At 72.8% G+C, this 18,486-nt stretch overlaps 1 protein-coding gene across 2 annotated transcripts; it reads left to right on the top strand.

Moving 5' to 3' along the window:
* Positions 1-4,416: 4,416 nt before the first annotated feature.
* On the top strand, positions 4,417-18,411 carry EML3 (EMAP like 3). Of its 2 annotated transcripts, none has more exons than XM_064437430.1 (23): positions 4,417-4,602; positions 7,983-8,141; positions 8,310-8,595; positions 9,164-9,271; positions 10,008-10,066; positions 10,216-10,242; positions 10,336-10,459; positions 11,438-11,587; positions 11,679-11,748; positions 12,838-12,948; positions 13,031-13,126; positions 13,239-13,373; positions 13,461-13,599; positions 13,676-13,827; positions 14,037-14,162; positions 14,261-14,392; positions 15,606-15,673; positions 15,942-16,030; positions 16,140-16,237; positions 16,328-16,415; positions 17,007-17,105; positions 17,213-17,343; positions 18,051-18,411. In XM_064437430.1, the coding sequence occupies exons 1-23, from the start codon at positions 4,572-4,574 to the stop codon at positions 18,243-18,245; spliced, it is 2,673 nt and encodes an 890-aa protein (XP_064293500.1). In that variant the 5' UTR covers positions 4,417-4,571; the 3' UTR covers positions 18,246-18,411. The 2 variants fall into 2 exon arrangements, with proteins under 2 accessions (XP_064293500.1, XP_064293501.1); XM_064437431.1 differs by having other exon boundaries at positions 4,420-4,602; positions 10,038-10,066.
* Positions 18,412-18,486: the final 75 nt, after the last annotated feature.

Here is an 18,486-nt window from a genome sequence, read left to right as displayed (position 1 = left end):
GGGTCCCAGCGGCCCTCGGCCCCCCCGTGGGGTCCCCGCGGCCCCCTAAAGGGTCCCAGCGGCCCCTCGGCCCCCCCAAAGGGTCCCCACATCCCCCCCGAGGGTCCCAGCGGTCCCCAGGCCACTCGATGGACCCCCTTGGCCCCCCCAAAGGGTCCCAGGTGTCCCGGCTGCCCCTGGGCGGCCCCATGGACCCCCTTGGCCCCCCAAAGGGTCCCAGGTGTCCCGGCTGCCCCTGGGCGGCCCCATGGACCCCCTTGGCCCCCCAAAGGAACTGAGGCGTCCCGGCTCTCCTTGTGCCACCCTATGACGCCCTTGGCCCCCCAAAGGGTCCCAGGTGTCCCGGCTGCCCCTGGGCTGCCCCATGGACCCCCTTGCCCCCCCAAAGGGTCCCAGGTGTCCCGGCTGCCCCTGGGCCGCCCCATGGACCCCCTTGGCCCCCCAAAGGGTCCCAGGTGTCCCGGCTGCCCCTGGGCGGCCCCATGGACCCCCTTGGCCCCCCAAAGGGTCCCAGGTGTCCCGGCTGCCCCGGTGCCACCCCATGGACCCCCTTGGCCCCCCAAGGGGACGCAGAGATCCCTGTGCCGCCCCATGGACCCCCTTGGCCCCCCAAGGGGACGCAGAGATCCCTGTGCCGCCCCATGGACCCCCTTGGCCCCCCAAAGGAACTGAGGCATCCCGGCTCTGCTTGTGCCACCCTATGACGCCCTTGGCCCCCCAAAGGGTCCCAGGTGTCCCGGCTGCCCCCGGTGCCGCCCCATGGACCCCCTTGGCCCCCCAAAGGGTCCCAGGTGTCCTGGCTGCCCCTGGGCCGCCCCATGGACCCCCTTGGCCCCCCAAAGGGTCCCAGGTGTCCCGGCTGCCCCTGGGCGGCCCCATGGACCCCCTTGGCCCCCCAAAGGAACTGAGGCATCCCGGCTCTCCTTGTGCCACCCTATGACGCCCTTGGCCCCCCAAAGGGTCCCAGGTGTCCCGGCTGCCCCTGGGCTGCCCCATGGACCCCCTTGCCCCCCCAAAGGGTCCCAGGTGTCCCGGCTGCCCCTGGGCCGCCCCATGGACCCCCTTGGCCCCCCAAAGGGTCCCAGGTGTCCCGGCTGCCCCTGGGCCGCCCCATGGACCCCCTTGACCCCCCAAGGGGACCCAGGCGTCCCTGGGCCACCTCATGGACCCCCTTGGCCCCCAAAGGAACCGAGGCGTCCCGGCTCTCCTTGTGCCACCCTACGACCCCCATGACCCCACCCCACCCCCCCCAAAAGGGTCCCAGCCCTTCCTCGGCCCCCCGACGGCCCCCGGGCGCGCGGGCCCCGCCGTACCTGCAGCGGGGGCTCGCCCCGTCCCCGTCCCCGTCCCCCCGGCGAGGCGGGAGCCCAGACGCCGCCGAGCGGAGGCTGTTCCCGTAGGCGCAGCCCCGAACCCGCTCGCGCTATGACTGTGCAGGATGCGGCCCCGGCTCACACTTACCCCCCCCCCCCCAACCCACCCACCCACCCCCCAGCCCCCCCTTCCCCGGGGGAGGGCAAAGCGGGGCCACCCTGCCCCGGGGCAGGAGCTGAGGGGGTGGGAAAAGCACCCCCCCACACACACACACCCCTATATCCTGGTTTTGGGGTGCGCAGCGAGCCGGGACGCGGGTGCTCGGCCTTGGGGTGGGGGGTGGGGGGTCAGCACCCAGATGTCTGGGTCTGTGCCCCGGCTTCTTCTTTTTGGGGGGGTGGGGGGGTGCGTAAAGCCGGACGCCCACACCCCGATGCCGCCCTGTGGGGCTGGATGTGCCCGGACACCCCGGTCCCCATCCCGGTCCGAGGAGGGGGGGTGCAGCACCCCGATGCCCGGGTCCCCCCCCCATCCCCGTCCCCCCCCCCCCACGCAGGCGACGTTTCGCTTTCGGGATGAATCGGGGCCGCCGGGGCCCTTTGTTGTGGGTTGGGGGTGCTGGGACCCGGCGCCCAAATTCATCCCGAAACCGGGCGGGTGGGGGCTGCCCCACTCACCCCATGGTTATGGGGTGCCCCACCTCAGCAAAACCAGGCATCCGGGCCTCAACGCGCCCCACAGACACACACACACACACACCCCAAGCGGGGCAGGGGAGCAATGGGGGTCCCCCTGCCCCACCGCAGGGTGATTTATTGGGGGCGGGGGGTGAGTAACCCTGCCCCATTGCTGCCCCCTGCGAGCGGGGGCAAGATGTGGGGGTGGAGGGAAGGGGTGGTGGGTCCTGGCTGTGCCCAGGGGGTGCGGGGGGCTCCTATAGCCCCTCGCCCTAAATCCTGGGGTGCCCCAGCGTGGGGTTTGGGGAAGGGGGGGTACAACCAGCGCGGCAGGGGATGCTGGGGTGGTGGGGTCGGGGGGCAACTGGGCACCTTGGGGGGGCGCAGTGGGGGTCCCCCAGGACACCTGTGTCCCCGCAGGGTGCCGGGGCCCTGGGGTGGGGTCGGGGGGCAGCTGGGCCACTGGGGGGGGGGCAGTGGGGATCCCCCCAGGGTCCTGGGACCCTGGGGAGGGGTCGGGGGGCAGCTGGGCCCCTGGGGGGGGGGGGCAGTGGGGATCCCCCCAGGGTCCTGGGACCCTGGGGAGGGGTCGGGGGGCAGCTGGGCCACTGGGGGGGGGGCAGTGGGGGTACCCCCAGGACGCCTGTCTCCCCCCCAGGGTGCCGGGGCTCTGGGGTGGGGTCGGGGGGCAGCTGGGCCACTGGGGGGGGGGCAGTGGGGATCCCCCCAGGACGCCTGTGTCCCCGCAGGGTGCCGGGGCCCTGGGGTGGGGTCGGGGGGCAGCTGGGCACCCTGGGGGGGGGGGGGTAGTGGGGATCCCCCCAGGGTGCCGGGGCCCTGGGGTGGGGTCGGGGGGCAGCTGGGCCCCTGGGGGGGGGGCAGTGGGGATCCCCCCAGGGTCCCGGGATCCTGGGGTGGGGTCGGGGGGCAGCTGGGCCCCTTGGGGGGGGGGGCAGTGGGGATCCCCCCAGGGTGCTGGGGCCCTGGGGTGGGGTCGGGGGGCAGCTGGGCCCCTTGGCGGGGGGGGCGCAGTGGGGATCCCCCCAGGACGCCTGTGTCCCCGCAGGGTGCCGGGGCTCTGGGGAGGGGTTGGGGGGCAGCTGGGCCCCTTGGGGGGGGGGGCAGTGGGGATCCCCCCAGGACGCCTGTGTCCCCCCAGGGTGCCGGGGTCCTGGGGTGGGGTCGAGGGGCAGCTGGGCCCCTGGGGGGGGGGGGGCAGTGGGGATCCCCCCAGGGTGCCGGGGCCCTGGGGTAGGGTTGGGGGGCAGCTGGGCCCCTTGGGGGGGGGGGCAGTGGGGATCCCCCCAGGACGCCTGTGTCCCCCCAGGGTGCCGGGGTCCTGGGGTGGGGTCGGGGGGCAGCTGGGCCCCTGGGGGGGGGGGGGCAGTGGGGATCCCCCCAGGGTCCCGGGATCCTGGGGTGGGGTCGGGGGGCAGCTGGGCACCCTGGGGGGGGGGGGTGCAGTGGGGATCCCCCCATGATGTCTGTGTCCCCGCAGGGTGCCGGGACCCTGGGGTGGGGTCGGGGGGCAGCTGGGCCCCTTGGGGGGGGGGCAGTGGGGATCCCCCCAGGGTGCCTGGGTCCCCGCAGGGTCCTGGGACCCCGGGGTGGGGTGGGGGGCAGCTGGGCCCCTCGGGGGGGGGGCAGTGGGGATCCCCCCAGGACGCCTGTGTCCCCGCAGGGTGCCGGGGCCCTGGGGAGGGGTCGGGGGGCAGCTGGGCCCCTTGGGGGGGGGGCAGTGGGGATCCCCCCAGGACGCCTGTGTCCCCCCAGGGTGCCGGGGTCCTGGGGTGGGGTCGGGGGGCAGCTGGGCCCCTGGGGGGGGGGGCAGTGGGGATCCCCCCAGGGTCCCGGGATCCTGGGGTGGGGTCGGGGGGCAGCTGGGCACCCTGGGGGGGGGGGGTGCAGTGGGCATCCCCCCATGATGTCTGTGTCCCCGCAGGGTGCCGGGACCCTGGGGTGGGGTCAGGGGGCAGCTGGGCCCCTTGGGGGGGGGGCAGTGGGGATCCCCCCAGGGTGCCTGGGTCCCCGCAGGGTCCTGGGACCCCGGGGTGGGGTCGGGGGGCAGCTGGGCCCCTTGGGGGGGGGGGCAGTGGGGATCCCCCCAGGGTGCCTGGGTCCCCGCAGGGTCCTGGGACCCCGGGGTGGGGTCGGGGGGCAGCTGGGCCCCTGGGGGGGGGGGGCAGTGGGGATCCCCCCAGGACGCCTGTGTCCCCGCAGGGTGCCGGGGCCCTGGGGAGGGGTCGGGGGGCAGCTGGGCCCCTGGGGGGGGGGGCAGTGGGGATCCCCCCAGGGTCCCGGGGCCCTGGGGAGGGGTTGGGGGGCAGCTGGGCCCCTTGGGGGGGGGGCAGTGGGGATCCCCGCAGGGTGCCGGGGCCCTGGGGAGGGGTCGGGGGGCCGGCGGGCGGGGGGGGACACCCAGTAGCCCCCAACCCGCGCCGTGGCGGCGGGCGCGGGCCAGGGCGGCGAAGGGGAAATGACTCGGCGACGCGGCGGCGCTTCCTGGGGCGGCGAAGCCGGAGGCCGAGGCCGAGGCCTCGCGTGGGCCGAAGCCGCCCCCCACGGCCGCTCTCGCCCGCCATGGAGGCCCAGCGGGAAGGCGGCCCCCCCGGTGAGCGCTGCGGGCAGCCAGGGGTTAATGGTGGGGGGCTGGGGTCGGGGGGGGGCTTCCCTGCTGAGGCACCCCACACACACACACAACCACCCCCCCCCAACAACAACCCCCCCTGTCTTCACCCCACCGGGGATCCCCGGTGCTCCCATGGGTGCCCCTCCCCGGCGCGCCCAGGGTGGCCCCCATGCACCACATTGCCCCCCACACCCCCCACACCCCCCCCAGAAATGGGGTCTGGTGTGTAGGGGAGGAAGGGGTGGGTGCTGGGGTCGCGCTGGGGTAGGGGGGGGTCCCTCGCGGGGGGTTCCCTGGGGCAGTGGGGGCTGGGGTGTGTGGGGTGGGACACCCAGGTGCCTGGGTGCTGCGGTGGGCTATGGGGGTCCCTGGGTGCTGGGGGTGGCATGGGGGTCCCGAGACCCCTGGGTCCCAGGGGCAGTGGGGTCCCACGGGAGCAGTGGGGTGCTGGGGGTGGTATGGGGGTCCCTGAACCCTGGGTCTGTCCCTGGGTGCTGGGGGTGGCATGGGGGTCCCGAGACCCCTGGGTCCCAGGGGCAGTGGGGTCCCATGGGAGCAGTGGGGTGCTGGGGTCCCCAAACTCCAGGGTCCCTGGACCCCTGGGTCCCTCCATGGGTGCTGGGGGTGGCATGGGAGTCCCCAGATACTGGGGTCCCTCTCTGGGTGCTGAGGTGGCACGGGGGCACCCAGACCCCTGGGTGCTGGGGCAGTGGGGTCCCACCGGGGCAGTGGGGTGCTGGGGGTGGTATGGGGGTCCCTGAACCCTGGGTCCCTCACTGAGTGCTGGGGGTGGCACGGGGGCACCGAGACCCCTGGGTCCCAGGGGCAGTGGGGTCCCATGGGAGCAGTGGGGTGCTGGGGTCCCCAAACTCCAGGGTCCCTGGACCCCTGGGTCCATCCATGGGTGCTGGGGGGTGGCATGGGGGTCCCCAAACTCCAGGGTCCCTGGACCCCTGGGTCCCTCCATGGGTGCTGGGGGATGGCATGGGGGTCCCCAAACTGCAGGGTCCCTGGACCCCTGGGTCCCTCCGTGGGTGCTGGAGGGTGGCACGGGGGTCCCCAAACTGCAGGGTCCCTGGACCCCTGGGTCCATCCATGGGTGCTGGGGGATGGCATGGGGGTCCCCAAACTGCAGGGTCCCTGGACCCCTGGGTCCCTCCATGGGTGCTGGGGGATGGCATGGGGGTCCCCAAACTGCAGGGTCCCTGGACCCCTGGGTCCCTCCGTGGGTGCTGGGGGGTGGCACGGGGGTCCCCAAACTGCAGGGTCCCTGGACCCCTGGGTCCCTCCATGGGTGCTGGGGGATGGCATGGGGGTCCCCAGATACTGGGGTCCCTGTCTGGGTGCTGAGGTGGCACAGGGGCACCCAGACCCCTGGGTCCCTGGGGTAGTGGGGTCCCACTGGGGCAATGGGGTGCTGGGGGGGTGGAACAGGGGTCTCCAGATACTGGGGTCCCTCTCTGGGTGCTGGGGGTGGCATGGGGGTCCCGAGACCCCTGGGTGCTGGGGCAGTGGGGTCCCACCGGGGCAGTGGGGTGCTGGGGGTGGTATGGGGGTCCCTGAACCCTGAGTCCCTCACTGGGTGCTGGGGGTGGCACGTGGGCACCGAGACCCCTGGGTCCCAGGGGCAGTGGGGTCCCATGGGAGCAGTGGGGTGCTGAGGTCCCCAAACTGCAGGGTCCCTGGACCCCTGGGTCCCTCCATGGTTGCTGGGGGTGGCACGGGGGTCCCCAAACTCCAGGGTCCCTGGACCCCTGGGTCCCTCCATGGGTGCTGGGGGATGGCATGGGGGTCCCCAAACTCCAGGGTCCCTGGACCCCTGGGTCCCTCCGTGGGTGCTGGGGGGTGGCACGGGGGTCCCCAAACTCCAGGGTCCCTGGACCCCTGGGTCCCTCCATGGGTGCTGGGGGATGGCATGGGGGTCCCCAAACTGCAGGGTCCCTGGACCCCTGGGTCCCTCCGTGGGTGCTGGGGGGTGGCACGGGGGTCCCCAAACTCCAGGGTCCCTGGTCCCCTGGGTCCATCCATGGGTGCTGGGGGATGGCATGGGGGTCCCCAAACTGCAGGGTCCCTGGACCCCTGGGTCCCTCCGTGGGTGCTGGGGGATGGCATGGGGGTCCCCAAACCCCGGGGGTCCCTGGACCCCTGGGTCCCTCCATGGGTGCTGGGGGTGGCATGGGGGTCCCCAAACCCGAGGGGTCGCTGGACACCTGGGTCCCTCCATGGGTGCTGGGGGGCGGCAAGGGGGTCCCCAAACTGCAGGGTCCCTGGTCCCCTGATTCCCTCCATGGGTGCTGGGGGTGGCATGGGGGTCCCCAAACCCGAGGGGTCGCTGGACACCGGGGTCTCTCCGTGGGCGCTGGGGGGTGGCACGTGGGTCCCCAAACCCCGGGGGTCCCTGGATGCCGGGGTCCCTCCGTGGGCGCTGGGGGGTGGCACGGGGGTCCCCAAACTGCAGGGGCCCTGGATGCCGGGTCCCTCCGTGGGCGCTGGGGGCTGGCACGGGGGTCCCCAAACCCCGGGGGTCCCTGGATGACGGGGTCCCTCCGTGGGTGCTGGGGGGTGGCACGTGGGTCCCCAAACCCCGGGGGTCCCTGGATGACGGGGTCCCTCCATGGGTGCTGGGGGGCGGCAAGGGGGTCCCCAAACTGCAGGGTCCCTGGACCCCTGGGTCCCTCCGTGGGCGCTGGGGGGTGGCACGTGGGTCCCCAAACCCCGGGGGTCCCTGGATGCCGGGGTCCCTCTGTGGGTGCTGGGGGGTGGCACGGGGGTCCCCAAACTGCAGGGGCCCTGGATGCCGGGTCCCTCTGTGGGCGCTGGGGGGTGGCACGGGGGTCCCCAAACTGCAGGGGCCCTGGATGCTGGGTCCCTCTGTGTGTGCTGGGGGGTGGCATGGGGGTCCCCAAACCCCGGGGGTCCCTGGATGCCGGGGTCCCTCTGTGGGTGCTGGGGGGTGGCACGGGGGTCCCCAAACTGCAGGGGCCCTGGATGCCGGGTCCCTCTGTGGGCGCTGGGGGGTGGCACGGGGGTCCCCAAACTGCAGGGGCCCTGGATGCCGGGTCCCTCCGTGGGCGCTGGGGGCTGGCATGGGGGTCCCCAAACCCCGGGGGTCCCTGGATGACGGGGTCCCTCCGTGGGTGCTGGGGGGTGGCACAGGGGTCCCCAAACCCCGGGGGTCCCTGGATGCCAGGGTCCCTCCGTGGGCGCTGGGGGGTGGCACGGGGGTCCCCAAACTGCAGGGGCCCTGGACCCCTGAATCCCTCCATGGGTGCTGGGGGCTGGCACGTGGGTCCCCAAACCCCGGGGGTCCCTGGACGCCGGGGTCCGCCGGCAGCACCCTGTCACCCTCTCCCCTCCCGCAGGCGACCCGGGCGCCCCCGGCCCCCCGCCACCCCTGGAGCTGCGGCTGCGGCGGCTCGAGGAGGAGCTGGCGCTGGTGAAGGCGGCGTTGGCGGACGCCCTGCGGCGCCTCGGCCTCTACGACCAGCACCTTCCCCGGCTCCTCCAGCACCCACCCTACGGTGAGGCCTCGGCGGCGGGGTGTGTGTCCCCCCCACCCCCGCCCCGGGGGGCTGCGGCAGCCCCCCACCATGGGGGTCGCTTGCCTGGAGGCCTGGAGCCCCCTGCACGCCTCGGTATGCGGGGGGTCTTGGGTGCTGACCCCCTCTCCCACCACCCCCCCCCAACAGCCAATGGTGCCATCCCGGAGTCCTGCCTGCAGCTGGACCCCAACGGGCCCCCCCTGGACCCCCACGGGCCCCCCCAAACCATCAGTGTGGGGACGCAGACGGAGGAGACGCCCCCAGCCCCGGAGGCGCCGGGAGGCAGCGGGGAGCAAGGGGCCCCCCAGGAGCCGCCCCCCCCAGGGTCCCCCCCGTGCCCCCCAGCACCCGCCCCGGCCTCCCCAGAGCCCCCGGCTCCCGACTCCCCCCCGGCAGCCCCCAGCCCGGCCCCGCGGGGTCCCCGCAAAGAGCTGTGAGGATGGGGGGCCCCGATGTCTGGGTCCGCTGGGGGAGCTGGGGGGGTGTCTGTGGGGAGAGGGGTGGGGGTCTGAATGCCTGGGTCTGTTCTGGGGGGGGTCTGTTTTGGGGGGGGTGGGGGTCTGAATGCCTGGGTCTGTTTTGGGGGGGTCTGTTAGGAGAGGGGTGGGGGTCTGAATGCCTGGGTCTGTTTTGGGGGGGGTCTGTGGGGAGAGGGGTGGGGGTCTGAATGCCTGGGTCTGTTTTGGGGGGGGTCTGTGGGGAGAGGGGTGGGGGTCTGAATGCCTGGGTCTGTTCTGGGGGGGGTCTGTTTTGGGGGGGGTGGGGTCTGAATGCCTGGGTCTGTTTTGGGGGGGGTCTGTGGGGAGAGGGGTGGGGGTCTGAATGCCTGGGTCTGTTTTGGGGGGGGTCTGTGGGGAGAGGGGTGGGGGCTGATTGCTTGGGTCCGGGGAGGGGGGAGCTGTTGGGAGTAGGGTGGGATTTGGGGGGGGTATGAGAGCTGGGGGGTGTTAACCCTTCACTGAGGGCGCCCCCCCGCCCCCCGTGCCCCCCGGCCCCCCCAGCCTGCGCAGGCACAGCTCGTCCTCCGGCAGCGCCAGCCCCCGGCAGCGCCTGAGCAGGAAAGCGGCTTCGTCCGCCAACCTCCTGCTGCAGGCGGGGAGCCCCGAGAGGTGGGGGCCCCCCCCGCACCCCCAAACCCACCGTGCCCCCCCACAGACCCCCCCTGCACCCCCACAGCCCCCCCTGCACCCCCTCTGCACCCCCTCATCCCCCCTGCACCCCCTCATCGCCCTGTGCCCCCAAACCTCCCCTGCACCCCCTCAATCCCCCCACCCCTCATCCCCCCCTGCAACCCCCCACTCCCTCATCCCCCTGCACCCCCACAGACCCCCCGCACCCCCTCACACCCCCCTGCACCCCCAAACCTGCCCTGCACCCCCCACCCCCTCATCCCCCCTGCACCCCCACAGACCCCCTGCACCGCCCACCCCCTCATCCCCCCCTGCACCCCCAAACCTCCCCTGCACCCCCCACCCCTTCATCACCCCCTGCACCCCCACCTCTTGTCCCCCTGCACCCCCTCATCCCCCCCGCACCCCCAAACCTCCCCTGCACCCCACACCCCCTCGTGCCCCCCGCATCCCCAAACCTCCCCTGCACCCCCCACCCCCTCGTCCCCCCCGCACCCCCACAGACCCCCCGCACCCCCTCACACCCCCCCGCACCCCCAAACCTCCCCTGCACCCCCCACCCCCTCGTCCCCCCTGCACCCCCAAACCTCCCCTGCACCCCCCACCCCCTCGTCCCCCCGCACCCCCACAGACCCCCCGCACCCCCTCACACCCCCCCGCACCCCCAAACCTCCCCTGCACCCCCCACCCCCTCGTCCCCCCCGCACCCCCACAGACCCCCGTTGACGCCGCCTCTCCCTGGCAGCCGCCCGAAGGAGCCCACCCTGAGCCCAGGTGGGTGCTGGGGGGGGGGGCAGAGGGTCATTTTTGGGGTGCAGGGGTGTGTGGGGGGGTCATTACTGGGGTGCAGGGCCATGTGGGGATCACTTTTGGGGTGCAGGGCACTCACTTTTGGGGTGCAACCCCCCCCTTTCCCTCCCCAGGGTCGCGCCGCGGGAACTACAACCTGGGTGAGGCTCGGGGGCATGCGTCCGTCCGTCCGTCCGTCTGTGGGGCGGGGGCCATGGGGTGACCCCCGGTGTGTGTGTCCCCCCCCCCCACAGAAGGGGTGTCGGTGAAGATGTTCCTGCGGGGCCGCCCCATCACCATGTACGTGCCCTCGGGGCTGGGCCCCTACGGGGGGCTGCGGGCCGAGCTGCCCCCCGAGCGCCTCCAGCTCGACTGGGTGTATCCTGCGCCGCGCAGCGGGGTGACCCCCACCCCCACCCCCCACCCATGGCGTGTCCCGTCCGCCCGCCTCCTCCCCCCCCCACCCCAACCGGGGGGTCCCCCACCCCATCCCTGTCCCTGTCTGGGTGCGCATGTCTCGCTCTGGGGGTCCCCATCCCTCTCTGGGGGTCCCATCCTTGGCCCCATCCCCAAGAGCCTCTGGGGGTCCCCGTCCCAAGCCCTCTCTGGGGGTCCCCATCTGGGGGTCTCCATCCCATTCCCTCTCTGGGGGTCCCCATCCCTCTCTGGGGTCCCCATCTGGGTGTCTCCATCCCCATCCCCATCCCTCTCCAGGGGTCCCCATCCCTCTCTGGGGGTCCCCATCCCTCTCTGGGGTCCCCATCTGGGTGTCCCCATCCCCATCCCCACCCCTCTCTGGGGTTCCCTGTCCCACTGTGGGGGTCCCGATCTGGGTGTCTCCATCCCCACCCCTCCCTGGGGGTCCCCATACCTCTCGGGGGTCCCCATCTGGGTGTCTCCATCCCCACCCCTCCCTGGGGGTCCCCATCCCACTCTGAGGGTCCCCATCTGGGTGTCTCCATCCCCACCCCTCCCTGGGGGTCTCTACCCCACTCTGGGGGTCCGCATCCCTCTCTGGGGTCCCCATCTGGGTGTCCCCATGCCCACCTCTCTCCGGGGGTCCCCGTCCCTCTCTGGGGGTCCCCATCTGGGTGTCTCCATCCCCACCCCTCCCTGGGGGTCCCCACCCCTCTCCGGGGGTCCCCATCCCACTCTGGGGGTTCCCATCCCTCCCTGGGGGTCCCCACCCCTCTCCAGGGGTCCCCACCCCTCCCTGGGGGTCCGCATCCCTCTCTGGGAGTCCACCACCTGGGGGTTCCCCTCTGAGGAGTGGGGGGGGTGGGGGGTGGGGGGCGGGTGAAGGGAGGGGGGGGGTCCCCACCCACCGCCCCCGTTGCGCCCCTTAACGGCGCCCAGTTACGGGTACCGGGGCCGGGACAGCCGCTCCAACCTGCACGTGCTGGCCTCGGGCGAGCTCGTGTACTTCATCGCCTGCGTAGTCATCCTCCTGCACGTCCCGCGCCGCCGCCAGCGCCACTACCTGCGCCACAGCGACTGCGTGCGCTGGTGAGCCCCGGGCTGGGGGGGGGCGGCGGGGGTCCCCCCGGCACCCCCTCCTCCTCCTCCTCACCCCCTGATTCTCCCTCCCCCGCCGCAGCCTGGCCGTGCACCCCGACCGCCTCCGCGTCGCCAGCGGGCAGGCGGCCGGCGTCGACAAGGACGGCAAGGTGGGGTGCGGGGGGTGGGGGGTGGGAGGGGGTGGGGAGGGGGTGGGGATGGGGATGGGGAGGGGATGAGATGGGGATGGGGATGGGGATGGGATGGGGATGGGATGGGGATGGGATGGGGATGGGGATGGGATGGGGATGGGATGGGGGTGGGATGGGGATGGGGATGGGATGGGGATGGGATGGGGGTGGGATGGGGATGGGGATGGGGATGGGGATGGGGATGGGGAGGGGATGAGATGGGGATGGGGATGGGGATGGGATGGGGATGGGGATGGGGATGGGGATGGGATGGGATGGGATGGGTATGGGGATGGGGATGGGGATGGGGATGGGGATGGGGATGGGATGGGGATGGGGATGGGATGGGGATGGGGATGGGGATGGGATGGGATGGGGATGGGGATGGGGATGGGTTGGGGATGGGGATGGGGATGGGATGGGGATGGGGATGGGATGGGATGGGATGGGGATGGGGATGGGGATGGGGATGGGATGGGGATGGGATGGGGATGGGATGGGGATGGGGATGGGGATGGGATGGGGATGGGGATGGGATGGGGATGGGGATGGGATGGGGATGGGATGGGGATGGGGATGGGGATGGGATGGGGATGGGGATGGGATGGGGATGGGATGGGGGTGGGATGGGGATGGGGATGGGGATGGGATGGGGATGGGATGGGGATGGGATGGGGTTGGGATGGGGATGGGATGGGGGTGGGGATGTGATGGGATGTGATGGATGGGGAGAGGATGGGATGGGGATGGGATGAGATGGGGATGGGATCAGATGGGGATGTGATGGGATTGGGATTGGAACTGGAATGGGGAGAGGATGGGATGGGGAGGGGATGGGGAGGGGATGGAGGTGTGGGTGGATGGGATGGGAGTGGGGATGGGGAGGGTATAGGGAGGGGGTGGGGAGGGGATAGGACAGGGGCCGAGGCAGGCATTTGATAGGGACGGGATAAAGATAAGAGAGGGAGAGGAAGGGATGGGGACAAGGACGGGATGGGATGAGCATACGTGTCCCCCCACCGTGGGACGGGACCCCCTGGGCCCCCCCGCCCCGCGCTGTCCCCGCAGCCGCTGCAGCCCATCGTCCACATCTGGGACTCGGCCACGCTGCTCACGCTGCAGCAGATCGGCCTCGGCAGCTTCGAGCGGGGCGTGGGCTCCCTCGCCTTCTCCACCGCCGTGAGTCCGCGTTCCCCCGTCCCTCCGTCCCTCCGTCCCCCTGGGTGGCGTGCGTCCGTCCCCCTCACCCCTGGCCCCCCAGGACCAGGGCGCTTACCTCTGCGTGGTGGACGACTCCAACGAACACATGATGTCGGTGTGGGACTGCGCCCGCGGCACCAAGCAGGCGGAGGTCAAGGTGAGGGGACCCAGGCGTCCCGGATGGGGGGACCCCAGCAGCCGGGGTGAGGGGGTTCCCAGGCATCCAGACAGCTCACACACACCCCCCACCTCCGCGCTCTGCCCCACAGAGCACAAACGAGTCCGTGCTGACGGTGGAGTTCAACCCCCAAGACAGCAGCAGCATCATCACCAGCGGCAAATCCCACGTCTACTTCTGGACCTGGAGCGGGGCCACCCTCACCAAGAAGCAGGGCATTTTTGGGGTGAGCAGGGTGCCCCAGGGAGGGTCTGGGATGGGGGGGTGGGGAGCCCCCACGTCCGTGCTGACGCCCCCATCTTCCCCTTTCCAGAAGTACAAGAAGCCCAAGTTCATCCAATGCTTCATCTTCGACGCCGCCGGGGACGTGCTGACGGGTGACTCCGAGGGCAACATCCTGACGTGGACCCGCGCCGCCGGGGACGGCCGCACGCCGGGGAAGGGTGGCAAAGGTGGGGGACGGGGGACGGGGGGACGGGGGACGAGGGACCACGGGGCAGCTGTGGGGGCTGAACCCCGCCTCCGCAGAGACGTACCAGATCGGGCAGCAGACCCGGGCGCACGAGGGCAGCATCTTCGCCCTCTGCCGCCGGCGAGACGGGACGGTGCTGAGCGGCGGCGGCAAGGACCGGCGGGTGGTGTGCTGGAGCCCCGCGCTGGCCCTGCTGCAGGAGGCCGAGGTGGGGGACCCGGCCCCCCAAAAAAAACCCTTCCCTAGTTCCCCAAAATCTGCCCCCAGCCCTTCAAAACCCGCTCTGACCCCCAGAACCTTCCCTGGTCCCCCAGTACCTTCCCTGGTCCCCCAGCTCCCTGAGTGCTTTGGGGCAGGGGTGACCATGAAGGGGGGGTTTTGGGGTGCCCCCCCCGACCCCCCCACCCCGACCTCCAGCTCCCTGAGCGCTTCGGGGCGGTGCGGACCATCGCGGAGGGACCCGGGGACGAGCTGCTGGTGGGGACGACCCGCAACGCTCTGTTACGGGGGACGCTGGCCGCCGGCTTCACCCCCATCGTGCAGGTTGGGCTGGGGAAGGGAGGGGGACGACGGGGGTCTCCCCACCATGGGGACGGGGTGATGATCCCCCCACCACCCCCCTTCTCGTCCCCCACCCCCAGGGACACACGGACGAGGTGTGGGGCTTGGCCACGCACCCCAGCTGCTGCCTCTTCCTCACCTGCGGCTACGACCGGCAGCTCTGCCTGTGGGACGGGCAGGAGCACGCGCTGGCCTGGAGCCTGTCGCTGGAGGTGGGGGGCTGGGGGGGCTGGGGGGCAGGCGGCTGGTGTGGGGGTACAGGGGGTTTGGGGGGACCAGGGGGCAGGAGGCTGGTGTGGGGGTACAGGGGGTTTGGGGGGGACCAGGGGGCAGGAGGCTGGTGTGGGGGTACAGGGGGTTTGGAGGGACCAGGGGGCAGGAGGCTGGTGTGGGGGTATGGGGGGTTTGGGGGGGCTGGGGGGCAGGAGGCTGGTGTGGGGGTACAGGGGGTTTGGGGGGACCAGGGGGCAGGAGGCTGGTGTGGGGGTACGGGGGGTTTGGGGGGACCAGGGGGCAGGAGGCTGGTGTGGGGGTACGGGGGGTTTGGGGGGGCTGGGGGGCAGGAGGCTGGTGTGGGGGTACAGGGGGTTTGGAGGGACCAGGGGGCAGGAGGCTGGTGTGGGGGTACGGGGGGTTTGGGGGGGCCGGGGGGCAGGAGGCTGGTGTGGGGGTACAGGGGGTTTGGGGGGACCAGGGGGCAGGAGGCTGGTGTGGGGGTACGGGGGGTTTGGGGGGACCAGGGGGCAGGAGGCTGGTGTGGGGGTACGGGGGGTTTGGGGGGGCTGGGGGGCAGGAGGCTGGTGTGGGGGTACAGGGGGTTTGGGGGGACCAGGGGGCAGGAGGCTGGTGTGGGGATACGGGGGGTTTGGGGGGACCAGGGGCAGGAGGCTGGTGTGGGGGTACAGGGGGTTTGGGGGGACCAGGGGGCAGGAGGCTGGTGTGGGGATACGGGGGGTTTGGGGGGGACCAGGGGGCAGGAGGCTGGTGTGGGGGTACAGGGGGTTTGGGGGGACCAGGGGGCAGGAGGCTGGTGTGGGGGTACAGGGGGTTTGGGGGGACCAGGGGGCAGGAGGCTGGTGTGGGGGTACAGGGGGTTTGGGGGGGACCGGGGGCAGGAGGCTGGTGTGGGGGTACGGGGGGTTTGGGGGGACCAGGGGGCAGGAGGCTGGTGTGGGGGTCCGGGGGGGTCCAGGGTGGCGCAGGGGACAGGAGGCCGGTGTGGGGGTCTGGGGGGCTCTAGGGTGGGGCAGGGGGCAGGAGGCCGGTGTGGGGGTCTGGGGGGGTCTGGGGTGGGGCAGGGGGCAGGAGGCCGGTGTGGCGGTCCGGGGGGGTCCAGGGTGGGGCAGGGGGCAGGAGGCCGGTGTGTGGGTCTGGGGGATCCGGGGGTCTGGGACCCGCACGGCCTGACGCCCCCGTCCCCCGCAGGACACGGGGCTCTGCGCTGACTTCCACCCGGGGGGGCAGCTGGTGGCCGTGGGGCTGCTCACGGGGCGGTGAGTGATGGGGGACAGCGGGGGGGGCGACATGGGGGGACAGTGGGGGGGGAGGGGGGCACAACAGTGGCTGGGGGACATGGTGCTACACTGGGGGGGACTGAGACGTGGGGGGACGGGTGCCCTCAGCCTGCCCGACCCCGCGGTCCCCATGTCCCCCCCGGTACCCGCTCTGCCCTCGTTCCCCTGTGTCCCCCCACCCCGTGTGTGTCCCCCCCGTGTCCCCCCGCCCCGTGTCCCCCCCCCCGTGTCCCTGCTGTCCCCACAGGTGGCTGGTGCTGGACACGACAACCCAGCAGCCGCTGGCCGGGGGCTCGGATGGGAACGAGCAGCTCTCGGTGGTGCGGTTCTCCCCGGGTGAGCCCCTCCCCGTCCCCATCCCCACGGCGAGGTGGGGGAGGACACCCACCCACCCACCCTGTGTGTGTGTCCCCCCCGTCCCCCAACCCTTTCCCTGTCCCCGCAGACGGCTCCTTCCTGGCCATCGGCTCCCACGACAACTTCATCTACATCTACAGCGTCACCGAGGGCGGACGCAAGTACACCCGCTTCGGGCGCTGCGTGGTGAGAGTCGGGATGGGGGGGGCGGCTCTGGGGGTCCCCGGTGACCCTCGTGTCCCCAACACCCCCTCCTGTCCCCCCCTCCTCCCCCAGGGCCACTCCAGCTTCATCACCCACCTGGACTGGTCCAAGGACGGCCGCTTCGTCATGTCCAACTCGGGGGACTACGAGATCCTCTACTGTGAGCGGGGGGAATGGATGGGGAGGGGGCTGGTGGGCACCCCCTCACCCTGCTGGGACACCCCCGGGGGCTGGTGGGCATCCCCTTCTCCTGGTGGGACCCCCAGGGGCTGGTGGGACCCCCAGGGGCTGGTGGAGACCCCCTTCTCCTGGTGGGACCCCCCAGGGGCTGGCAAGCACCCCGTTACCCTGCTGGGACCCCCGAGGGGTTGGTGGGCATCCCCTTCTCCTGGTGGGACCCCCCAGGGCTGGTGGGCACCCCATTACCCTGCTGGGACCCCCCAGGGGTTGGTGGGCACCCCCTTCTCCTGGTGGGACCCCCCAGGGGGTGGTGGGCACCCCCTTCTCCTGGTGGGACCCACAGGGGTTGGTGGGCACCCCGTTACCCTGCTGGGACCCCCCAGGAGCTGGTGGGCACCCCGTTACCCTGCTGGGACCCCCAGCATGGGGGGTTCGCATGCACCCTGTAAGCCCCAGGGGATCTGTGTGCCCCCCTCATTCTGCTGGGGGCGGGGGCCGGTGTGCACCCCACTCCTCCCCCAGGATCTGGGGTGGGGTGGGGGTCTCTCACTGTCCCTGTCCCCCTGCCCAGGGGACGTCGCCGGGGGCTGCAAACTGCTCCGCAACCGCTTTGAGAGCCGGGACCGCGAATGGGCGTCCTACACCTGCGTGCTGGGCTTCCACGTCTTCGGTGAGCGTGGTGGGGGGCCGGGGCGGGCAGGAATTGGGAGTTGGGGGGGGCTCTGGAGGTCCCCCTGACACCCCAACCCCCCCCACATCACACACCCCCCCCCACAGGTGTCTGGCCTGACGGCTCGGACGGCACCGACATCAACTCCCTGTGCCGGTCCCACCACGAGCGCGTGGTGGCCGTGGCCGATGACTTCTGCAAAGTTCATCTCTTCCAGTACCCCTGTGCCCGCCCCAAGGTGGGCTGGGGGTCGGGAGAGGGGCTTGGGGGGGTCCGCACCCCCTGGTGGGGTGGGCTGGGGGTCAGGAGAGGGGCTCAGGGGGGTCCGCACCCCCTGGTGGGGTGGGCTGGGGGTCAGGAGAGGGGCTATGGGGGCTCCAGACCCCTGGGTGGGCCAGGCTGGGGGTGCAGAGGGAGGTTTGGGGGGAACTGGACCCCCTGGTGGGGTGGGCTGGGGGTCAGGAGAGGGGCTCAGGGGGGTCCGCACCCCCTGGTGGGGTGGGCTGGGGGTCAGGAGAGGGGCTATGGGGGCTCCAGACCCCGGGGTGGGCCAGGCTGGGGGTGCAGAGGGAGGTTTGGGGGGAACTGGACCCCCTGGTGGGGTGGGCTGGGGGTCAGGAGAGGGGCTATGGGGGGTCTGCACCCCCTGGTGGGGTGGGCTGGGAGTCGGGAGAGGGGCTATGGGGGGTCCAGACCCCTGGGTGGGGAAGGCTGGGGGATGGCATGTGCATGTAACACGCGTGCAAGGGGGATGGCATGTGCATGTAACACACGTGCAATGGTGTGTACATGCAACACGTGTGCAAGGGGGTGGCGTGTGCGTGCAACACACGTGCAAGGAGCAGCCCTGGGCGCGGGACACGCAGGCCGGCCACGCGTGGGCACACGCTCGTGCACAGGGGTCCGGGCCGGAGACGCACACGCGTGTTAACGCGCCCCCCGCAGGCACCGAGCCACGTGTACGGGGGCCACGGCAGCCACGTCACCAACGTGCGCTTCACCCACGACGACGGGCACCTCGTCTCCCTGGGGGGCAAAGACACCAGCGTCTTCCAGTGGCGGGTGCTGGGGGGGCCGACACCGCCCTGCAGCCGCTCGCCCTGCGCCCCGGAACCTGGGGGGGACCCCGACTCGCGCTGAGCCACCCCCCCCCCCCACCATGCTTCCTCTTCCGCTTCCTCTTCCTCCCTCCCTTCCTCACCCTCCTGGGGACCAAAGGTGGGGGGGGGGGGGGCTCGGGCCTCCCCCCCCTCCCCGTTTTCACGCTGCACTGTGAGAGGCACCAATAAAGCCTGGGGTCAGGGGCCCGGCTCCGCCTGCTTCCTGCCGTCGCGGAAACGGCCGCCCACTTCCCGGAAGTGCCGGAGATTGCCGAGCCGGC

This window comes from Phalacrocorax carbo, chromosome 32 (assembly GCF_963921805.1).
Source record: "Phalacrocorax carbo chromosome 32, bPhaCar2.1, whole genome shotgun sequence".
NCBI lineage: Eukaryota > Metazoa > Chordata > Aves > Suliformes > Phalacrocoracidae > Phalacrocorax > Phalacrocorax carbo.
Note: the sequence above shows the minus strand (reverse complement) of the source record. Positions and strands in the feature narration are given on the sequence as shown.